Genomic DNA, 23,939 nt, shown 5'->3' with positions numbered 1-23,939 from the left:
TGGTATTTTTCAAGGATGTAAGAATCCCCATCAGGAAGAGAGCAATTTAATGCACTGAGTGCATGGAGGTTAGAGAATAATGTCCCTCATTCTATAGCTTGAACTGTAGTAGTAAGTAAGTAAGTTTATTTATTAAGCGCTTTTCATAGACAGGTAGTCACAAAGCGCTGCACACAGAGATTAAAATAAACAGTACGATAAATAGCAAAATGCACAATATACACAATATAGAGTTTAAATGTAAATTAAAAATATAAAAATGTAAAAAGCATTGGTCAACAGAAAGCTTGTTTAAACAGTAAAGTTTTTAACTGTTTTTTAAAGGATTCCACAGAGTCAACCAAACGTAGTTGTAGAGGTAGACTGTTCCACAGCCTTGGTGCCACAGACTGAAAGGCTCTGTCCCCTTTCGTCTTCAGACGTGTTCTGGGAGCAACCAGCAAACTCTGAGTCTGTGAGCGGAGACAGCGAGCAGTAGTGTATTTTGTGAGAAGCTTGGATAAATAATCTGGGGCTTGGCCATTTAGTGCTCTGTACGTTAAAACAATAATTTTAAAACGAATTCTAAAATCTATTGGGAGCCAATGTAAAGAACATAAAATAGGAGTGATGTGAGCTCGCTTGCTAGAGCGTATGTGGGCAATATCCTTTTTCTTTGTAAGCCATACACATAAATTGGATATAGCAGGATTTAGACTACTTCAAATTCTTACAACTATTCCACCCTTCATTGTCCAGGGTTCGATTTAATAGGGTGGAGTAGAGCAGATCTGAAAGTTGCTGTATTCGACTTATGTGGATGAAAACATTGCTTGGCCTCAAGGGTGAATGCTCAGTTGACTTAAACGCTGCACTTTTACTGCAACAGCATCTTCAATTCACTGAATTCTTTTGAAGTAGAGCTGCAGTTCCAGATTGAACAAAGAACTTTTGACTAGATGGAGAACCAAAGACAGAGGCATACAGGAGACAGGCAGAAAATGTCTCTGTTGTGTAAGAATGGCTGTGGGGTTGTACACAAACTGTCTCTCACTGTTCTGACAGTGCAGCAGAAGTTTATATTTTTGTCAGTTCTTGCCTCGGTGGATTCCAGAGGAAATTATTCTTGTTTATGGGTAACTTAATTTTTCATTATAACGTTTGGTTATAAAGAGGTTACCATAATTAAGGTTACCATGATTAAAAACGAAACAAATAAGAAGCGATTGTTAAAAAAAGGAGTGACCAGTTGAAAAACCAACCTGATCTCAGAGAAATGAGCTGCACTGAAACAACTTTCCTCTCTTTCTGTATATGCCCCCTTAGGGAGGCAAGATGAAGTCCAACACTTGAGAGATAAAATATGTTCTTACAGCATATATGAAGAGCTTAGGCGAAAAAGAAAACTTTGTTTGTTGCTTGATTGTCAAACATTAGTGTGTTAGATAGTCAAAGAAACTGCTTTTTAAACAGCTGAAATGTTTGTTCGGCCAGGTTACAATTATCAGTATTGCAACTTGTTTCATCAGAAAAGCTGACCTCTCTGGCACCTCGATCTCATTTCAGCATCTTAGAACAGAGGTAATTCCAACTGTGCAGTAATGGGAGAGAATTGTTTTGTTAATGCATTCACTGTGTTCTCTGAACGACCTGCAGCAATCTGCCTTCTAGTTCCTGCACTCCAAATTCATAAAATCTGCTTATTAGAATTCTGCCACAAGTCCAGCTGAATTCCTTGAAGCCATTAGTGGTTGTTGAAAATGGTTTGGGCTGGCCTCAGCATCAATTGTAATGACAAGGACAGGGTGCCAAGGAGAATCAATGCTTCTCTGTGGCTCAAGAATTAAACTGTAACAGCAAGACTGCTCCCGCTGAATGCCGGACTCCCGTCTTTTTCAACCACTTAATTGATCAAGGTTTTATTTATCTTGTCACAAGATGTTAACCTAATTTGTTTTCCCATTTGCTCACAAAGCACCTTCATTGAACAGCCATGTTAACAATCCAGATGTATTTCTTTCTCAGCTTTGAACACAGTTACAAGATTGTGCTTTTACATATAGATGTTACACTTATAAACTTGTATAAGTAATTATCATATCAAACATTATTTTAGTGTTATTATTTCCCACTATACATATGCATAGGGAGATTTTCTTTGTAGACTATTATTCTGTTTGTGTGTGAATAGCTAAAATGATTCCCTCTCCCTTTCTTCTTTATGAACAAAGCAGTGGTGCATCATGCACTTGTTTTCTTTTTTACTCTCCAACTATGAAAAAATGTAATTGGGTGATATCTTTTACTGCAGTACCTCCTGCATGCATTTCCATTACATTTCTGTCATAAAATACCCTCCTCACTGTTGTCAACTTAAATGGAATGTCAATACTTTGTGTGTGCAATGGGGAGCGTGGAAATGAGCTTAACACTGGGACCCATAAACATAAAGTTTAATGCCACCACCCATGAAAGGGCCAATCACAACATAGCTTTGCAAATCAAAGAATAATAATCACATAATTTCTTGCCTAGCCTTCTCAATAGCTTAATATAAATAACTTATTAGCACCCTATGGTGTGCTTTCATTTCCTATCATCACCAATTTCCTTCTATCTTGGCCCCAAACGCTTTGCCCCTTTACCCTCCAAAGCCTGTTGTATATTCGTTTTCCGAGCTCTTTTTTCATTTATTATATGGACAAAAAAAAGACCAAAGTATAGAATAAAATCAGATTATCTTGTACAAAGAAGAGACTAAATTGTTGAATAACAGAGAGCACTTCTCAGCTGATGTCAGTCCAATGTCCAGAGGGGAATTCCCCACACAGGGACACTTTATAGGCTCATTTGCATTACTAGAGCTCCAACTGTAAGTCAGCAGGCTGCTAAGAAGGAGACTTCCATGCCAGCACAGGGTGATTATAGCTATAATATATTAACCAATAGCGAACAATTTTAAAGACAAGTCAGATGATAATGTGATTGATAAGCCTTTCCCGTAAGTGTAGACCAATCTACAGTTTGTTCTTCCACTGCCAGCTTTGTAGGTGTCCCCCTATCCATCTCATGAAAGAGATTTGTTAATTAAAATTTTACATCAAATCTTCCTAAATACAAATTGTTTTGATATTTTGATATGATTAGTTAATAAATAAACAAGTAAATTGCTAATTTAATAAAAAATGATTGAAGAAATGCTTGAATAAGTCATCTGCAAACTGTAATGCATTATGTGTCATACCATCTTCATAAGTCTTGCAAGATAAACACACAAGATAAACATCATGTAGTTCTCTTAGCGGTAGACACACACATGCACAGAAGTTGTTGAGAAATTAATGTTTTCTCGTAATGTCAAGGAAGAGTGCATACAGTGGAATCTCCAAGGTAATTAAACAGAATTAAAGGTCTGCTGTGACTGGAAAAGCTTGGCAGGAATAGACTAATGGTAAAGTTAATTAAGGTGTGTTTTATCCCCCTAATGAAACTCATCTTCTCAGCCCACGGTATAGAGGAAAGTTCAAAAGAATAGCTTTACAAGTCCAGAGAGACTTTTAGCAGTATGTTGTTATTCTTACCTGTACATGTCGGTCATTAAAGAGCATTTTCACTGGGTTTACCAATGTAAAAACACTACCTTGTAATTGATTAACCCCCACCAGTTCGTCTGTGTGTTTTCAATTAGCTGTTCCAGAAAAAACACTAGACCTTTTTATCTTACATCTTGAAATTTTCAACTTAAGACCTTCTATAAAATCTTGGTTTTATTTTGCAGATACCTTAGAAATATATAGATCCTACCTCCAAAAGAACAAAACCTAGATCTCAAAGTGTATGTGCACTGCTTCCAAACTAATATGTTACCAGTATCAGAGTGCCAAAAACTAAAGTTCCTTGAGACTAACGCCATAAGCATGTCAATCCCCATAGATTCCCTTGATAAGAGACGAGACATGTTTAGATACTGGTACATGAAAAATTTTTTCAGTATTCATATCAAGATTCAGTCTTCATAACAACTGTATGAGAGGTGAATATTTTAAATAGTAACCCATTTAAGTTTTATTAAGGCTACTAAGGGATGCTAACAACTTGATATTTAAGGCCACAAGTACTTGGACCTGCAGGCTATCTGCTGTGCATCACGTGAAAAGAGTCTCTGAACTGGACCCCTAAACCATGTTTGTGATATTGGTTGGTTTTCAAGATTTTTTTTTATTGCAGCATCAAACAAACAGTGTGGCCAACTCAGTGGTGTTGTTCTGAAATTCCATGTCATTAATCAGCAGGTACCTTTGTTTTTATGACACACCCATAAACGAACATGCTAGTGCTTGTAATTCACCTTTTTATTAAAATACGTTCCCTCCCAGTTCCCAAAGACAGGAAAAAAAGATGTGGAAGACCAAATTTTTTGTACAATACGGTATAAGAATCAACATATAGAACAAATTAATACTGTTTTTACTAGCATTCATTTGTGGAAATTTTTCATGAGAGGACACAAAATATTTTGTTGCTTTTGTGCCAGTCAGTCTAGAAGAAAAAGCAACATATATTTTTTTTCTTTATTGCTATTAATCATCGGCATACGGGAAATCTCTAACGTTTATATCCAAAGATATTAGGTAGTGAGTCTTGATGTGAAAGTACTCCTTCTGTCCATCAAGGATCAGAAGTGATACTTTGTTGTAGCAATGGTTTCTATGGAAAGCACAGAGAAACCCTGCTTCAAATTCTCTCAGGAAAACAAGTCAGGGAAGCATACACAATATATTCACTTGTGATGACTGCTACCATCTCTCATAAAAAGGGGTCTTTTTGTCTAATAAGGGTCTTTACTGGTCATGGCAGATGAACAGCCTGAGCCATGGCAACAAATAATGCATTTTTCAACTGCTGTTTCTGTGTAACATGGTTTTGCGCCATTTTTGCACCATGCCTCTAGTCATAAATTTCCAAAAAGCAACTACAAGCTGATGTGATTACTCTGTGATGTGACATTGGTTTCATTTAGTGTTTCAGTTTTTTTGACAACACTGTAAATTGCTGGAATACTGCCAATGTGAGAGTTTCACTCAGTCATGTTAACCTTGGTCTCTTTAGCATCAAAACCCATTCATTAAATTGTAAGACAAATAAAATTCCCCTTCAAAGATGAACATCATCATCGCTATTTGCCATTTACCATTTACCAGTTTATCTTTTGAGATAACATTGTGTTTTATTTGTTTTAATAGATATAATGTTTTGAAAATGAGAGTTAGAAGTCCAGTTATTAATGCTAATGGTCAGTTCTAATAAATTTGCACGCCACTAAACTGTAGCATTAGCAGTATAAAGAATAAAATATAAATGCAAGAGCAGAGTCGTTACTAATAGATCTGATCTTTTACTATTTTCTGTTCAGGTATTGGGAAGTCTATTGAAACCTAATGTTACTGCCAGCACTTAATCAATCTAAATAACCTGCTTTATTCATGCACCTTATTTTTGTTGTCAGTGTTGACAGAATCACACACTGCAACCAAGAGTTTACCACAATCACTCTGACTATATCGAGTGAAAAATGATCAATTACAGTGTTGCCAACTCTCACTTCCCCTCTCTCTGTCACTTATCACACTGGTGATAAATGGCTAGGTACTAATAAATAATCTCACATTCTGGGCGGTTTATGGAGAAGGACAGCCATTAATTAGAGTGACAGACAAGTGGAATATATTACGAAGATGCATAATGAAATCGGGGTTCTAAGTATTGCTGTACCCTATTCACCCATTTCCATTTCTTTCTCAAATAATTGGAAGAATTTGCTGGGGAACATTTGTGAGGAAAAGTTTGTCTTTAATGGTCTAGTAAAAGCAACACCAACACAAGTCTGCACAGTTCCAGTTTATTTAAACTTTTAAGAGATTTATACTGTTAAAAGTTTTAAAGGAACTAAAATTACCGTTAGCCACTCACAAATACTAGTTAACTGCTTACTCAAGGATACAGTGTTTCTGGTAAAATACTTCACTAAGGAGTAAATCTTTTGTGTAAATTGATAGCACATTTTGAAAATTTCATAAAGATGACACATCTAAGCAATGTGGACTAGGTTGCTGTCCCAGCTGGTAAACTATAAATGGAGTTGGTATATAGACTACGGCCCCAAAGTAACAATAAAATGACATATTAGAAATCTGTATAACTATTTTAAATATATATTTAAAACATATTAAATATAATTTAATGAATATTTGTAATTATTTAACTTCTTGTGAAACTCCCCAAATTTTTTGGATTTAAAGAGGCCATTTTTCACAAATGGTTCACTAAGATGGTCTGCCATCTTTACTTACTATTGAAATGATTGTTGATGAATTTTTTTGTTATTACGGGCTATAGAGCAAGATATAGGTACGGTTTTTTGGTTGATACTCCCTAATTTCTCCCTAATATTAAAGGTGATTTGATGTGTTTTTGTAGTATGGTGATTATATATAGGGGTTCACTAAAACAATTTGAGGTTGCACACATTCTTCCTGTACAGAAAATTAGATATTGCTAACATAGTCAAAGAGCATGTTTCTCTTTTTTATGCTATAATAAAAAATACTTCACATTTCCAGTGGTGGAGCTAGAAAGTTTTAAATAGGGGGGGGGGGGGGGGGGGGGGGCAAAGAAGGAGCAAGAGGTCTAGGCAGGGTGGAACCTACCTATTCAATAAGTATAGTATAAAGTAGTGAAAATCCCCTATACGTAAATCAAGTCAACTAAATATCCACAAAAACACTTAAAGTGATGTACTGTGTCATTTTCTCTTCTAAGAAAACAAAGGCTATAAGATGATTTTGGGCAAACAAGCAATTAGTTCTTACAAATATTTAAAGACATAAAATTTGGGGGCAGCTGGGGGGAGGGCAAGGCTCTACAGCACAGGGGCAGTTACCACCCTTGACCCCCTATACATATTACTATATAAGAGTATTTATCTATGAAAAGAAAAAAATGTAAAAATAAAAGTGAAGTAAAATTAAGATAAAATTAACACAATAAGCAGTCATGATAAAAGCATGTAATATATGGATATAACCCTTAAGAGAAGATGACGTGGTTTCTACCCAACTATGTATACAATCCATTACATTCTGTAAGTAGCTGTATGACTATAAAAAAACCCTCGTTCGTTAATATTCAGAATATGTTTCCAGTTTATGTGTGTGTGGCTGCAGTTTACTTGTTTATGACATTTGATTATGATTATTTGTGTGAGTCAAGGCAGTTTTATGCCAAGAACAGCATGCAGCCTGATGGGCTCACTGGCATGTTTCCATTCAGCACAGATGAGCATAGCTCCTAAAAAGTCTCCACCTGTGTTGCATAGCTAAATAAAGCTGTGAGAAGTTAATACATTGGTAGACAAGCTATAAACAGATACCTCTGAATAAGTGCATGTGAGTTAACAGAGACAGACAACTGTCTTAAGTGAGCAAGCTCAGCTAACAATGTGGCCTTTGCTGATAAGAAGCACAAGTTGGATGCTGTGGTTCTGCTACCCAGATAACCCATTTCCTCCTTTCTCTCTGCTTCTGCTCTGTGTTGTTGGTCATCTGGAAGTCAGTTAAAGACAGTGATTTATGCCTGGAACTTCATGCGGCATAGCCTCATTACACACAGCCATTTTGAGAATCAGCAGATAATTACAGTATACATCATAGAGCTCATGAGGCCCAGCAGATTCAGACCATTCCACTAGCCTGTCATTTAGGGCAGAAGGCCCAAGGAAAAACAGGATTCTAACCTCATTTGCTCTTCATTTTATAGAAACTTATGTTAAAATGTGTTGTATATATAGAATTTACTTTTTTTTTTTTAATTGCTCTACTATAGATACTCAGTAACATTTCTGTACCTCCATGATGGTGACTGTTTTTTTGTGTTGTCCATTTGACTGTCCCATTCTTCACTCAAAATCAACTGATTCACTTTTAGATGCTGAAGCTTACTCTCACACTTCCAAATTCTAGTTTTTGCAACTCTGTGTTTTACTAATGCTATAGCTATGACGGCATTCAACACAAATATCAAAGGTAAACTTCACCGTGAAAGTATAATGTTTTGAAACTAGACTTTTCTGACAGTTCTTCAGAATCATAACCCAGGTTGCTCCAGAAGATAATTTAGTCAAGTGATCTGAACTGAAGTGAACTTAAATGAACTGAATTAATGACATTCAGATTTGGTGCTCACCTCGAAATTGATGGCAGGTTGAAGCGCGCATATTCTAGAATTTGTAACTTCATTGCAGAAGCATACAGATCATATCTGCTGTTGTTACTACGGCTGTGCTTTTAATCAGGAATAGATTTTTTTGGTCAAACACTTAGAAACAACAGTTAAGAACAACATATTTTCCTGATTTCCATGTTTATTACATGTATGACTCTTGACAGACATGGATGTAACCTGAACACGACTGGCTGGTGGAGACAGAAAACAGTGAGGCTTAGTTTGTTCAGTCAAATAAAGGTGGTAAAGAGTTAATTTGAACAGTAAATTCAGTTTAAACAGTGATTAGTAAAAACATATTGTGTTTTTTACTGTGTTTAGTTACCTTATATTGGATTTCGTGGACTCAACTACTTGTATAAATAACAACCAATCTAAAATGACACAGTGAGCAGTTCTAACCTTTTTTTTTCAATCTTCCATGAAGGGAACATTAACTCGTGCCCGAACTGAACTGAACCCTGAATATCTGGACCTTCGTCCTCGAGCTGAGCTGAACCCTGAATATTGGACCCCTTGCACCCCTTTAGTGAGTACTGATGGTCCCATTTCTACTAATCGCTCACTGTAGATTCACTTCATATAGTTTGTTATTTTTTTAACAACTCTAATCATTTTGTGTTCCATTTTCACATCAGGTATCCATGAAGTAGCACATGAAAGCCTGTTATGATGATGATTTTCTCATTCATGTTTCCATCCTTGTTCAGCCATGTTTCTCTGTGAGACACTGCAGTGAAATAGATTGCAGTTTCTTCATATTTCCTGCTTCTTCTCTATATAATGTTTAAATATGTTTTGCCTCCGAGTAACAGTGACATATTGTACTTACAACATCATTAAATATGGGGCCTAATGTGATGCTAATATTCATGCCATTTTTACTTGAGTAATAAGTATTTGTCTCATTACCTCCATTCTTGGAAAACACAGTGCTTGATAGTCATCTGGGGGTTGGAGGAGGTTGGCTTGTGTTGCTTTGCTTGCACAGTTGTGAATCTTAATGATGTCAGTTTTTCTTACTGTTATCAACCACACTATATCAACATGGAACAGGGGGTTTTGTAAACTTGGACTCCAACCATATTCTGCCTTCATTGCAATCTGCAGTGCTAAGTTTATTTATTTTTGACCTGTTTTAACGCAGGAATAATTTGTTGCCTGTAAATTACTTACTCATCAGTGTATATTACACACAGCAGTAGTTAGAGGTTAATTTTCTGAACATTTATACAGCATAAACCACCTTTGTGTAAAACTACTGTGAATGATTTGATGTTTTTCTTGAAGTTACTTAATGGGAGGCATCGATTAATTGTCTCATGTGCTGTAAGGGCATTGTGGACTAGTATGTTTTGCCTTTTAAATTCGAAAGTAGATATATTGCATTTAATTTCTTTAATTATTTATTTAACAGCAATATTGTTCACAATAGTTGTACTCCTTTTCTCAGCATTAAATATTTATTGCAAGTTGCTCACCCTTGGGGCTCACCATCAGCAAATGGGAAAAGATAACAAGGTGTTGGTATAAACACAATGAGGTCTCTCTTACCTGAACTCCCCTGGGTGGGAATCAAGTCCTGTGGTACACCATCATGTTGCACTGATTGTACTTCTAGTAGCCAGAGTCAGCACAGACAACAGTTGGAATATTTTATTATCATGGAGGTTGAACCCTCGGGTCATTGTAAAAGCCAGTTTTAAAAATCATTCCTACGTGGACAGTTGATGTAGTGTGTGAGAGAGAGCACACTGTACACACCATAGGAGCTGAAATTAAATTAAACAAATGTCTTTGAGCATAAGAATTCCTTTCACTTCTCATCCATTCATTTATAACTGCGCTATGTTTAACTTACAGCATTACTGGCCTCAGAGAGAAAGTAGGTGATCAAAATTCCTGAATAAAGTTCCATTCATAATCATAATGTGTATTAATGAACTACGAATGCTGCATATATATAAATATCTCAGTCAGTATGTTGGAGCAAGCAAAACTCACAAATTTGAACCAATACATTAAACCTACTTGATAAATGGAAACTCTTTTTTTTCAAAGTTTGAAAAAAGATTCTAATGATTACGGATCCAGCAGTAACACGGCTTCCTTTCAAACAAAAGGATTCGTCATTGTGGATCTCTTGTTAGACAATAATTCATGTTGCATTCCAATAACAAGTGGTACTTTTCTTTTTCATTAGAGACAGGTTTCTTTTATCATCCTGAGACATATTCCCCAAACATATAAATGGCTGAGGGACCAGTAATATGATAAATGGGGCAGTCCATGTTCTGTGTCTCGCTAAAGTTTATAAACTCAATATTTGGACTTTAGCCTGATTTAATGAACAGTATTTCTCAGACATCTCTCCCAAGCTGTATTCAGTGGGAGATCTATCTTTCTTTGTTGTAGCACTATGCTGTTTGCTTATTGGGCCTCACCGGACTAAAAAAAAATCTCAAAGACTACTTGCATGCGCATATACACAAATGCATGTGCAAACACACACTATCACCACTGAGGAGGCCCCTTTCTTCCAGCCCAAGAGGGAATGATGACTCTCATTATCGCCTCAAAGCAAGAAGGCCACAGTGCCCCTACTCAGCAGCCCTATTAAGTTACCAGACAGCTTTATTGTATTGGTGTTCGATAATTTCCTTTCCTCTGTCATTCGGAGTGCATCGGGGAGTTGTTGCATGGGGAGAAAGGGGTTGGGAATGTGGCAAGAACTAACGTGAAATGGCACAGCTGGCTGAAAATATTCCCTTCTCTGGTTGGTAAGTGCTTGGGCTGATTGTTTATTGTTTAAGAGTCCTTGGCCACACATGTGCATTCATTAATGGTTTAATTGTAATCAGAAATCATGTCTATAGAAATGGAGTATTGCAGTTATCATGTAAACTAGTCACAACACACATACATCCTCCAGAGTCATTTTAACAGCTGAATGAATCCATTAGCTAATTGGAAAAGTATCCTCGTAGACTGCTTTTGTCACAACGATTTATTGGGAATTTTGTCACTCTGTGGTCCTTGAAATCATAAAGATCAATGCATTTACTGCCATGTGATTATATCCATTGTAAAGTATTGGGGTAGGGGGAATCTAAAACAACCAGGATGCAGGCCACATGTCCCTGTAAGGATAAAACTACTAGATAAAGGATAAAATTACTAGAATGCATTTAAAAATCAGTTATTTTTCCATTGTAAATTGCAAGACAGATGCCCTATGTAGTAAGTAACTGATGTTTCATGGGACTTTGTTTTTTCTTTATGACATCAGATTACTCTTATCTTGTTTCTGATAAGATTGTCTTTAATTACTGTAGTGGCATACTGGAAATTAAGTTTAACATCTATAATTAAGTCTCTGAAAGTACAGGACTGAACAGTAGGTGTAAGAATTTGATGAAACTAGTCTGAGGCAACTTACACTATAGAGACAAACCACCTACATATTACAGCTGAGAGAGGAAGCCTGTGCCATGGAGCTCCCGGCACACAGTTTTTGTACTGATGTTAATTCCAAAGGAGGTTTGGGTCTCCGCAGTTGCTGAATCATCAAAGTGTCAGCAAAAGTGTACCTCTGTAACCCCTCTCTATAACTGCTGTAGTCCCTGAACAGTTCAACTTTGCAAAAACACCACATAGAGTTGATCATGTAATATTAAATAGAGTTGAGCATGGTGGTGTGATTTGTTTACAAATCTTTGTAAAGATGCTGCAAAGCTAGATGCTTTATTTTATACATCTGTCTGGAAGAGACTGTGTGGCCACTTATAGTATACCTGGATTAGAGGATGAAACATAATCCAACAATGGAGAGAATGTATCGTTAAAGCTATGGTGCATGATGTTCGGAATGCAAGTCCAGCTGCTAAGCTTAGATTATTGATGTATTACTTACAATTTGATTTAATCAACCTGAAAGTGTCTTGACTAAAAATATTGATAAGACTAGAAAGGAAAGTAGACCTTCAGACTAATTTTTGTACTCATAAATTTAGGCAGCTTACTCTTACTCCATATAGCAGATAAAACCGCATGTCTGTGTTTTAACACGCTTGAAGTAATCATTGATTTTTGGAAAATTGTGACATATCAGCGACTTTCATGATTCATACAACATTGCAGTTATGCATGCTTCCTCTTCTAAGGCGACATTAGGCATACCGTCAGGGACAATCTGTGTAGGTGTTTCTTTGGAAGCTGAAATGAACCAATGTCTGATAGAGTTATAAGGTATACCTGTGTACAGGGCAACAGTTTTATTCTGTGAAATGTGCTTTATTGTCTGAAATGTACTTATTGATCAAGCTGGAAAATCACATTAGGAAAATACTATAGATGTATACATCTATTAATGATGACAGTATTTAGACCATGATAAACTGCTTTAAGCAGAGATGAGGAAGAGTGTTTGGCCAGCTATACAATTGCAAAGAGCATTGTAAAATACAACTACACAGCAGTAAATAATGAATTAATCTTTCTGATGATGATTAACTCCTTTAGTCAGTTTTCAGATTGTGAGATCTCATATGTTTTTAGTGGTTTTGTCTTTGGCAAGTATTCTGTCCAAAGTCAAACAATATCACTAAAAAAATTAGTCAGTTTTGAATTAAAATGTGTGACCTAATACATGGGTTTGACACCTGTTTAATAACATAAGAACTCTTTATCTTATTAAACAGCTTCTCATGACATGTAACTATTTGCTCCTAGTTTTTGTAGTGTGGTACCCTTTTTATGGGCACTTTATGGACACATTTTTAAAATAATTTTGGGCTTTTCAAATTTTCTTTTGGGTCCTATTTACATGTATTTTCTTTTTTCTAGGTAGTTTTCATCTTTCACAGTAACTCCTGCTACTAAGAGAAATAATGAATTAATCAAGTTTTTTTAAAGTCTAATATAAAAAGACTCCAAAAGTAAACTTACTTAACTACTCAATAGTGCTCTTTAAGCTCTTACTATAATCTATGCTTTGCGTCACAATAACAAAATACCACAAAAAACTGTTCTATATTTTTACAAACCATGTTGACAGAAAAATAAATAAATAAATATACACTTTAAGGTGAGATTCAACAGTAATCCTGAGAGAGGTGCAGTTGTCATTGTGAGTGTTTGCCTGAGACTATGTCTCAATCAGGTATAGCAGAGAAATGCTCCACAGACTGCAAAGTGGAAAGATGTGATAAAGACCAGATAGTGGAGGATATGCCTGGGGTAATTTTACTTTATATGAAACCAGCTCTGTGCTATCCTAAAATTTCAAATGATATTGCCTATATACAGTACATTATTATGCTTTAGTCAGCCTTTCCACTTCTTGAGCACTGATGTCAATTCATGATGGAAAAAACTCCCAAGGTAGATAAAATCATTGAAATTATGCCGCAAATTTCTGCCTTAGGAAGAATGAATTTGTTTACATTTAGGAATTACCAAAAAATACAAGTTGTTTAGATGTATTCCACTCTTTATGAGACAAAAAACATATATGGTTTATCCCTTGTTTGTCCGATCCGATATCATTTTAATCTTTTCTAATATTAATGTTGAAGTTGTGCAACACATACTGAGCAATCAATGAAATTTTAACTACTTGTTTAAAATCATAAGGCAGTAGGAAAGTCTGGCATAATGGAAATAGCCTTGATTAAACTGCAGTGGCTTAGTATGACACGCTACTTACTCTTCTTACCATTTGACTTTATGTGAAGGTCAGTTTGGCCATTAGCTAGATCAGCCTAACACTGTCTGCCCCACCTCTCCACTCCAATTCTTCTCATCTACTCTCTCCTCTCTTCTCCTCCCCTCTCCACAGTCTGAAGAGAGATGTGATGGGGCTAAATTTATCTTCACAGAAACCAAAGCTAAGATGTTAAAAGAGAACTCCTGCCAGCTTGGTAACTGACTGCTGATCGTGATCAGCTTCACCTTTGCGAGGCGCCTGTCAAAATAACATGCACCCTTTTCTCTTTTACCCTTCTCTCCATCCTTCTTTCTTTTTTATCCTCTTTCTCAACTCAATCCTCCAATCCCATGTTTTATTAACAACAGAGCTGGTGGCTAGTGATAACTGGTCACTCCTCAAGGCGCTGAAAGGCAAGGACACTCTATTATCCTAGCTAGATGGATGGGTTGAAATATTGCCTGCAAGTGGTAGAGCCTGCCAAATCATCCAGTCTTAAAACCCCTTTGTCTCTGACAAGGAGGAACATTAGTGAGAGAGCCAGGTTCATGGATAAAGATACACTTCTCTGTATTCGACATGGAGAGAATAAAACCGATGTGCACGTGTGTTGAAAGGTCAAGAAATTCAAAATATGCATAATGGCTCTGTTTTCTCCCTGTTTCTGCAAAACGTCAAGTGCAGGTTTTCATAGTTTGTCTTGAGGTAAAGAATAGTCGCTTAGATTCCTTAGTTTTTGTGCTTATTTCAATATGAATCATGAACCAATTAGCAACCACTTAACAAAAAACAGGACCAATAATGGGGACTAGAGAAGATGCAAAAATGTCTAGGTCAAATTTTGTGTTGAGGTGGACAGAGGTAGCAGTGGCCCCAGATGCCATAGATATTTATGTACGCCATGCATATACAGTATGTACTGTACTGTACTGTACACATGGCATATAGACATATCGGTGGACGCCATGCTACATAACTATAGCCTCAGACATAACACAGACACATAAACACAGAAGATGCAGAATAACCACATTCATGCTTTTTGCCATTAAAAGCCATACAATTTTCTTGCTTTGTTTCAGACTGCAGTTAGTGGGTAAAACTGTTTTAACTTGATATTTGGGGTGAGCATCACAAAATTATTGTTCGTGAAAGTCAGTAATTGTGAATGTTGTACACTTACAAAAACAGCAGCACAGCAGCAGCACCTTATACAAAGTAGTGCCACAGTCTTGTGTTTGTGTGCTTCTTAAGGTTGTAGACAGACGTACGGTTTTCTGTTATTTTTTCATGTAGTATTTTTGTATGCAATATAATTTTGCCCCTATTTTTATTAAGTAATTGAATCAAGAACATTGTGCTACACGTCAGTCAGCAGTCAAACAATCATGCACAAGAACAATATATGAAAATATTATTTATAATGAAAATATAGTAAGAAAATTTGACCTGAACATTCACTGGTACTGAAAATCCACTTTAAAAAGACCATCTAACATCTTTCAAGGAAATGTAGAGCTGTGAAGTTTGTCACTGCTCCGAGGTCTTCTTTTTGCATGGCACGCTCATCGTCCATGCTTTTTAATTGAATTAAGGAGCACTCAGGGAGGTTTCTCTGTTATTGTTGTCTTGTAGTTGTACAAGGTTATTAAACAGGGAAGCATGTTAAGTCATTTGTTATCCCTGGCATACTAACAAACATGTTGGCTTTGGGCAAGGTCTACAGGTTGCATGAGCAGTTCAGATTGATACTCCTGCCATAGCCACACCTAGATACCATGTTATCCCAAGAGGATGCTTAGGATGAGATGAATATGGGGGAGTATTGAAGGAAAAGCACTGGAGAAGGAAGTGGGTACTATACAGTATTTTTTTTCTCAATTCAGATATAAGAAATCTCAAAATGTCAATAGTAAAAGTGATTCAGCTTTGTTGCTACCCACTATTACATATATGATTAGTAAAATAATGACTAAAGGGACTAACAACATATAGAATATATAGAACAAAGTCAATTACCCCATTGTCCCAATTATTCTAGATTCAGATCTACGCTTACTTCTTCTTTTTTTTAAAACTCAAGCATTAGTTCTTGACACATATAACCCCATGGGTTTTTCATCAGCAAAGGCTTGATTTTACTAATTGGTACCAAAGCTGTTAATTGGAGCTGTGGAAACAAGAAATGTAAAATCAGAGGACACTCTCATGGGAAATATGTGTGTTCAACCTCATTTTCCACCTTTACTCATTGTTTTTTTAATTATCTAACTGCAGAGAGGACATCATGTTGTTGTCATAACAAAATACACAGTTAAAAAAAATACGCTGTTCAAAACAAACATACTGCATGCAGCACTGCATTTGTTTACAGTAAATATAAAGACAATATATAAAGAGGCCATAACAGCATATTCTCATAATTATGCTACAGGAAGATTTATGACGATGCAGACTGTAATTTCATTCAGTGTCAATAGAATGCACTATTTTCTCACTCATCAGTCCTATATCAGTGCCCTTCTCTCTTCTTCATACACGGTTCATTCACTTATATATATTTAACCTACTAAGCTATTAAGTGTTCTTTTTTTGGGGGGGGGGGGGGGGGTTGTCAAGCTTTTGCATTTATTGCTTGCTGATTAAAGTCATGTTAGCATTTCTGGTCTCTCTGTGAATGCAGTTATGTTGTTTTGTTTTGTTTTTGGGTTTTTTTGCAATAACAAAAAAGTATGTTACTGTGGATTGGATATTACACTGATACTATCTTGGAGGTTGGTATTAAAAGTGATCTTATCTTGACTGAATTGAACTGCTTTATTCCTAGTTCATAGTAATTAATTGCTTTCATGTGTTCAGTTATACAGTTGTTCTTGCCGTGGTGTTTGTGAACTGCACTTTTAAGAGAGCTCTTAACAGTTATGCCTTTTACCTTAGATGTTTTCTTAATGAACTGGTTTCTGAGCCAGTAATTATGCTGTTAAGTGCTTCTGCTATTGAAATTTGATTTATTTCTATCTATGAGGGCCAGAGATAGATAGATAGATAGATAGATAGATAGATAGATAGATAGATAGATAGATAGATAGATAGATAGATAGATAGATAGATAGATAGATAGATAGATAGATAGATAGTTTCAACAGCTGTGATTGCTTAATCTCCTCCAGCCACATTACATCCTCTCAGGGGCCAGTCATCCCTTGAAATGCTCAAATGATTTTCTGTTGTCAGTCACATTAGCAGCTTCAAACTCCTTGTCACTCAACAACAGCCACATGCTGTGCACCTTGGGAAATACAATACATGCAATTTATCATGGGAAATCATCATCAAAAAACATCAACTTTGAAATTGTAAGGACATTCCTTCTCTCTACCACAGCAATTCTTATTAATCTTTTGTTTTTAGTTCACTCAAACCCAATCTGTTAGAATGCTGACAACGAAGAAACATTTTTTATTCATTTATTGCTCTGAATTTGTTCAGAGAAACACAGTTAAACTCACCTAACATCACCATAGCAGCTGGTTATTCACTATTCATTTAATACAGTTTGCTATTGGGCTTTGCCAAAAAGAAGAATTTAATTTTCTGATATTTTTTTTTTGTCTACATCTAAAGGGAGAAGTTAGATGTTCTGCTACCATTAATCCTTCTGACAGCAACACAAAAGATAACTGACTGATTGTTACAGTATGTTAAGGTTCATCCATTTCTACAGCATTATATAGTTAGATGAGATCACTAAAATTCAGCCTCAGAGGCAGAGCATATCGTGGCAGCTTTTGATGTTTTGCCCAGTACTGTGAACACATGCAGTTCAAATCTAGATACTAACAAAAAAAATCTTAGTATGTACAACATACCCACAGTGCAGTTGACTTGTTGGAATATATCCAGGGTGTGCTGGAGGAGTTTCAGATGTCTGACCTATAAAACTGTTCCATGACCATTTTTGAGGTTATGAGACACTGGAACATAAATTGTTGCACTTTCAAAATAAGTTAGCAGAAAAAGCACATTCACTTCTTGGTGCTTATCTAGTGCTTAGTAGTTTTGTTTGTCTGATATTTTCATCTTAATGCTTTTTCACTGTGTTGGAGCAGATGCAGTACAGTATGATAGAGTTAATTCCTTATTTATCCAGAAAAGTAATTAAGCTATCAAAGTTCTCAGATGCTATAAAAAACCATCTGAATTAAAAATAATGTAAGCCCAAAATCATTCTCTATATATATCATGCTATATATATATATTTATATGTAGCAACAATCATGCTAAGAAGTAGGTTTTAAAGCCCAAGCTGCAAAAGATCTATACATTACTACAGTAACTGGTGAAAGGTATGCTACGAACAACCTTACTGGTAATAGAATTTAGCAGAAATTCTGCAGTAACAATTATCAGCTATAACAGGTATCATCTGATTTGTTAAGAGTTCATTTTATTCAGCTGGATAGTGAGTCACAAAAATGATGGTGATTCATCGCCAGTTCACAGAATTGCTATTTAAAGAATTTTTAATTTTAACACAAAAAAGCCCCCAAAAAAGAAAAGCTGATGAACCTCAAGAAATCTCTTACCACTGAGCTTGTCAACAAAGGTTTCTCCATCAAATACTAAATCATATTTTGCTTGTGGATTAAATACTTGCTTCTAAAATTCAGCAGCAGATAAACAAATAATAATAATAATAGATAATAATTAAATGAATATTTTCTCCTATCAACATCAACAAATATACTAATGCATTCAAGTGTTGTCGTGTATGTACATGAAAACTGATAAAACAGTTCAACACATATGTATCCCTTTGAAATCTTCTATAGAAATAATCAATTTTACTTTCAATTTTTATGAGTACACATGATTTCAAATCAAGTGCAAAACTATTTTCAGCATAAACTCAGTGGGAGATTGGCTTTAATTTCGGCAAGCTAGGTGGGAAACTACTTGCCTTTAAAAATCAAACACAACAGAATCTTTTGATCTTTGTCTTGAACTACAGGGTTACAAAACACAATTTTTAGAATAAAAAAATTGAAAAGGGAAAAAAAAAAAAGAAATTTCAACATATTTAAAGACTGCTGTCAAATTTTAGCGGTGTTGCCTCACAGAAAGAAGGTCCTGGGTTCAGTTCTGACTGGGGCTTTTCTCTATGGAGTTTGCATTTTCTCCCTGTGTCTGGGTGGGTTACCCATGCAGTCAGGGGGGTTAAGTTAACTGGTGGCTCCAAAAGGTACATAGTTGTGAATGTGAGCGTGAATGGTTGTCTGTCTTTCTGTATTGGCCCTGTGACAGACTGGCGATCTGTCCAGCATGTACTGTGCCTCTCACCCTATCCTAATAAGGATAGGCAGAAGAAAACAAATGGATGGATATATTTCCAAGCATTTAAAAAAACAAACAAAAAAAACAAACTGGTTCATTGACCCACGTTCAGGCTTTTATTTTTTGCACACTGAACTCTGTGGAAATGTTTAAACAAGCTTATCTCTAGAACTATTAAAGATAATGCATGGAATTTTTTACTGATCTGTTTTACCATTAAAATTAATCAGCATTTGTACTTTTGGAATGGAGATTAAACCATGTTTGACTAGTTAAAATGTGAAAAAAGGGGCAGCACTCCTGCAAAGTTTCATATTTGAGCACACACAAATTAAAAACTTCAAATTGCACAAAGTCACAATTTTGGAATAGTATGTAGCTGAATCTCACAATACTACAAAATTAAGCATGCTTTAAATTCTCACATAAAAGAAGAAAATGGCATTTTCATTCAATTTTCATGCAGGATGAAAAAGTACCAAAAGTACAAAAATCTTAAATAGTCTAATCAAAATGAAATGCAATTCTTCAGTTTCCCGAAGTTTCACTAATTACAACTCAGAAAAGTTAAATAAGTGCATATTTTTCATTTTCGAGACCCGTGTCGCTCCATTTTAGAGAGCTGCTGAATTACTTTTTCCTGAGCAGAGCAAGAAAACATCTTGTTGTCAGATTAGAAGGGACAGCAAAAAATGTGGAGTACTTGTGGAATTAAGAAAAAAGTATGTTTTTTACTAACACTGTAGAAAACATACTTACCACATTATTGCTCTAACTGCAAATTCCAAAGATGATACTTCTCCAGCTTTAGAATAAATACAGATTAAACAGTCAACACAAAACTGATGCAACAGCAAAAACTTGACTAAAATATTCGTTCAATCAATTCATTTAGATTATGATTAAAATTACAATCATTTCCCTGAACAAAATACAACTAAAACTGATTCTTCACGCTTGCATTGACAAGGTTATGGCATGCACAGATATAAAGTCGCTTGTTTTGCTGTTGATTTGCAACTCAGAAGTTATAAAAAAGGCACAGTTTCTAACTTAGGCAAGGGTATGTTTGTTGCTATAAAAAGATGTTTATACTTCTCTCCTTTTAAAGAAAACCATCCAGTCACGTCAGGGACTTATCACATCTACAAATTCACAATAAACCTCTCACAAACACACCCACAAATGTCAGTGATGTTCATTGAGCCGAGGCTAATTAGACCTGCCAAACAAAATCAACTGACAATCTGAACAGATTTCATTGATGAATATTAGATGTATTCATCTAAAGGTACAAAGGATTAAGTTAAGGTGAGGTGGGAGGGGAGGGGGGGGGGTAAATTAATAAATTAATGGTTGCATATATATATTTATAAATATTGAAATAAAATAAATTAAATCTCTTGTGGTCAGCCTCTATAGACCTAGTGGTCTTTGAAGGCATCATTAGCTGGTTTTATCAGAACATTGACCCTAAAACTAGTACCTGAGGGGCCTGACTGTAGTGGTGCAGACATGAGCATATGAGTCTTGGATGGATGAAATAAGACTTTGAAGTGGATTTTCTATTTGAAGGATTATACATCAGGGATTTTGATTCATACCCATTCTGTGTCCATGAGGCTGTGTGCTTGTGTGGGTGGAAAGAGTTAGCATTCACAATATGATTAATCTATTTATTTCTTCCTCAACTAAAACAATACAATTTAGATAATACGCAGAGAACTTGGCAGATGGTTCATTTGAATGGGTTAATGAAAAAAAAGAAAACAAATGAACAACTACAAAAACAAAAATCATCAATGGAAATATTGTTCTAGTGAGGGAATTTCAGAGATTGAATCCTTTCAGGTTTCTTGTCCATAATAGTCACAATCTTTTAAGCAGATAAGGCTTCATGTCTTGTGATAGCAAAGTTGACTGAAATGCTGAGAAAGGTACATTTGTGATATGGTTTTAAAAGCACTAAAACCACTGTTTTACCTCCGTTGATTTTCTTTTGTTTTGATTATGCCTTAAATTGGAAGCATAAATAGCTTACAATAAAGATGATTATTTTAGTTTAGATGAAAATCTCATAACATAGTCATTTCTATTTCATATGGATTTTCCTAATCCTAGTGTAAGTTCCCATGACCTAGTTTAATATTGAAATTTACTGAATACCTTTTACTTGTTAATCCTTGAATATAATATAAGCACCCTTTCAGCTTCAGTGACCTATTTTAAGCAAAATTTGTTTTGTTTTGAAAAAAAAAAACCTCTCTAAGCCATGCCATCAAGAATATGAAACATGTTAGAGAATCCACCACAATTTTAAAGTTTCATTACAAAACATAAATTGCAACGTGAAGAAGCACTTACACCCCCAATGTCAGGAAGAATTACAGTGTATATGGATCAGATATATTGAAAGCCTACGTGAAGAGTATCCCCCGTGCTTGAGGGAGATAGGTTTTCTATGCTGTAGCGGCAACACCTTAATTTCCCTGAATAATTTCCATAACAATGGGGTCTTTGTATAGTAGCACATTGTTTTCCTTTGCTCAAATAGTGGAGGGGTTATTGTTTCCAATATGTTAATGCTGTTATTTCCTAAAGGAATACTGTCTTTGAAGTAATCTCTTTGAGTGTGTTTGGTTCAAGTACCATTCTCCCGGGAGGAGGTTGAACTTTTAAAATGTAATTTTCCTCTTACCACCCTTGAACAGTCTTAGTATGGCAGTTCTAACCTTGAGCCGTCAAAACAGATAAAGCCTTGCAGATTGTATTCTGATTAGATTATCTACTTAATCTAAACACATGCATGTGGAACTCCGAGCAGCAGGAAATGCTTCTAGTAAATGCAATAATAACTGGATGCTAGTAGCTGTTGCATTTTTTTTGATGATACAAGCAAATATTAATTGACCACAGTTCTGCCCGCTAGCAATATATTTTTAGGCACTTTTTGGTCCAGTAAGTATTTGGTTGAATATTTCAAGTCTTCAAATCCCTGGCCAGTCGAAACCCCCATGTTCAGTAGTGTCCAAGTAACTCCAGCATTGTCAGTCTACAAGTAAGCATCAAATGTTATGCTAATTCACATAATGAGTGAGTGTCTTCGTGTCTTTGTAAAAGCAAAACTTGATTAGATTTTACCCGGTTATGGGATTCTTCTGAAGGTTTGTATTTGGGATTTGTCAGAATAAAATGGCTGGCGTAGTTTAAATTACTGTGCTTAACACAACTTTTCTAAAAGAAAATAGAACAATTAAAAAAATAGGTTCATCTGGACGTAGCATTTTCAATGGGAGAAACGTTTCGTCACTCATCCAAGTGACTTCTTCAGTCTCTGCTGACTGCAGGTTTCCCCGATCTTATAAACACTGAAAACGCTACATCCAGATGAACAGAATCAACTTTTGGAGATTTACTTACCTGGATGATTGAGAATGCATCAAGATTTCTTTTCCTTAAAGTAAAGTCATTGATTTCTCAAATAAAATAAGAACCAGCTTTGGGTTTTGGAGATTACTACTTCACTTTTGTTGTCTTGTTGAAAAAGTCACAGATGACTGATAGATGTGATTCTGTAACTCTTCTGTGAGCTCCAGGAGACAATTCATGCTTTTTATCTTTGATTAAGGTTTTTTGCTGTATAATTTTGGTACTTGCTGCTGATCTGCACCACTCAGCTATGAAAAGTGCACTAAAATCAGTCGTTTAATCTTAGACATAGCAGCTATTAGGACTAAAATTGTTGCCTGTAATGGTCATTTCTACCTGTGCTGCTTGATTTTAAGTAATGAAAATCATTTGATTTGATTTGTTTAGATATTTTAAAAGTACCCAGTGAAACTGAAGCATGTTCCTCCTTGTTATTTTAGTTTTTCAGTTTTTAAAAACAAATACAAATGTTTGAAGCATGAATGTAGTGTAAGGAAATGTTTGTATGCATTAAAAGAGCACTAAATAAGCACTGGATCACTGTGCAGTAAAGGCATCAGATTGTCTTTCTCTTTTAGTTGCTGTAATGCGATGATCTTTGATTCCAGTCCATGAGCCTGAGAAGAAAACTCAAATTGCACACTCTAGTCACCATAAGAGAAATATCTGAGGCAAATACTTTTTTTTGCTACATTTAACATTAATAACAAAACATTATAGTGTGTGAGTTAACTTTAGGTTATAATTTTAGAATTTATACTGCTATTTATAGGCACACATTTTAAAATGATTACCCAAGACAGTGTGTAGCTTGTGCAACTGGAACTTGTTCTTTTATTGCATATATGTAAAGTTAAAGAGTATAGTCACACTGAAATTTTACCCTCTTGATTGAATATGTATTAAAGCAACTAAAAATAGTACTCAGTATGGCCCCCGGGTGCTTATAATGTACTGACAACATTGCTGCATACTCTTTAATGTGATGATGGAAGAGGATCTCTTTCCAGATCTGGACCAGGACTCCAGGAGTAACCTGGTGGCTTCGGATGGACCAAAACATAATGTCCCAGTGCTGTTATACTGGACGTAAGTCAGGCAATTGTTGTGGGCAGTTGATGGTATGAATTCCTTCATCCTCCAGGAACTGTTTATATTCTAAAGTTGTTCCCATCCATAACCAGACCAGCTTTACAATTTGGAGGGGATG

At 35.7% G+C, this 23,939-nt stretch overlaps 1 protein-coding gene across 4 annotated transcripts in view; it reads left to right on the top strand.

Annotated features, from left to right (window-relative positions):
• pcdh9 (protocadherin 9) overlaps window positions 1-23,939 on the top strand; it is a 188,817-nt gene that overhangs the window by 48,570 nt on the left and 116,308 nt on the right. For 2 of the 4 annotated variants that reach the window (XM_084921920.1, XM_084907530.1), the window contains exon 3: window positions 8,687-8,788. The exons of the other annotated variants lie outside the window; for them this stretch is intronic. In XM_084921920.1, the coding sequence (XP_084778046.1) occupies window positions 8,687-8,788 (102 nt within the window). The remainder of the gene's footprint in view (window positions 1-8,686; window positions 8,789-23,939) is intronic. 4 annotated transcript variants of the gene reach the window in all.

Source organism: Perissodus microlepis, chromosome 1 (assembly GCF_051167445.1).
Source record: "Perissodus microlepis isolate ML-2025 ecotype Zambia chromosome 1, ASM5116744v1, whole genome shotgun sequence".
Classification (NCBI taxonomy): domain Eukaryota; kingdom Metazoa; phylum Chordata; class Actinopteri; order Cichliformes; family Cichlidae; genus Perissodus; species Perissodus microlepis.
Note: the sequence above shows the minus strand (reverse complement) of the source record. Positions and strands in the feature narration are given on the sequence as shown.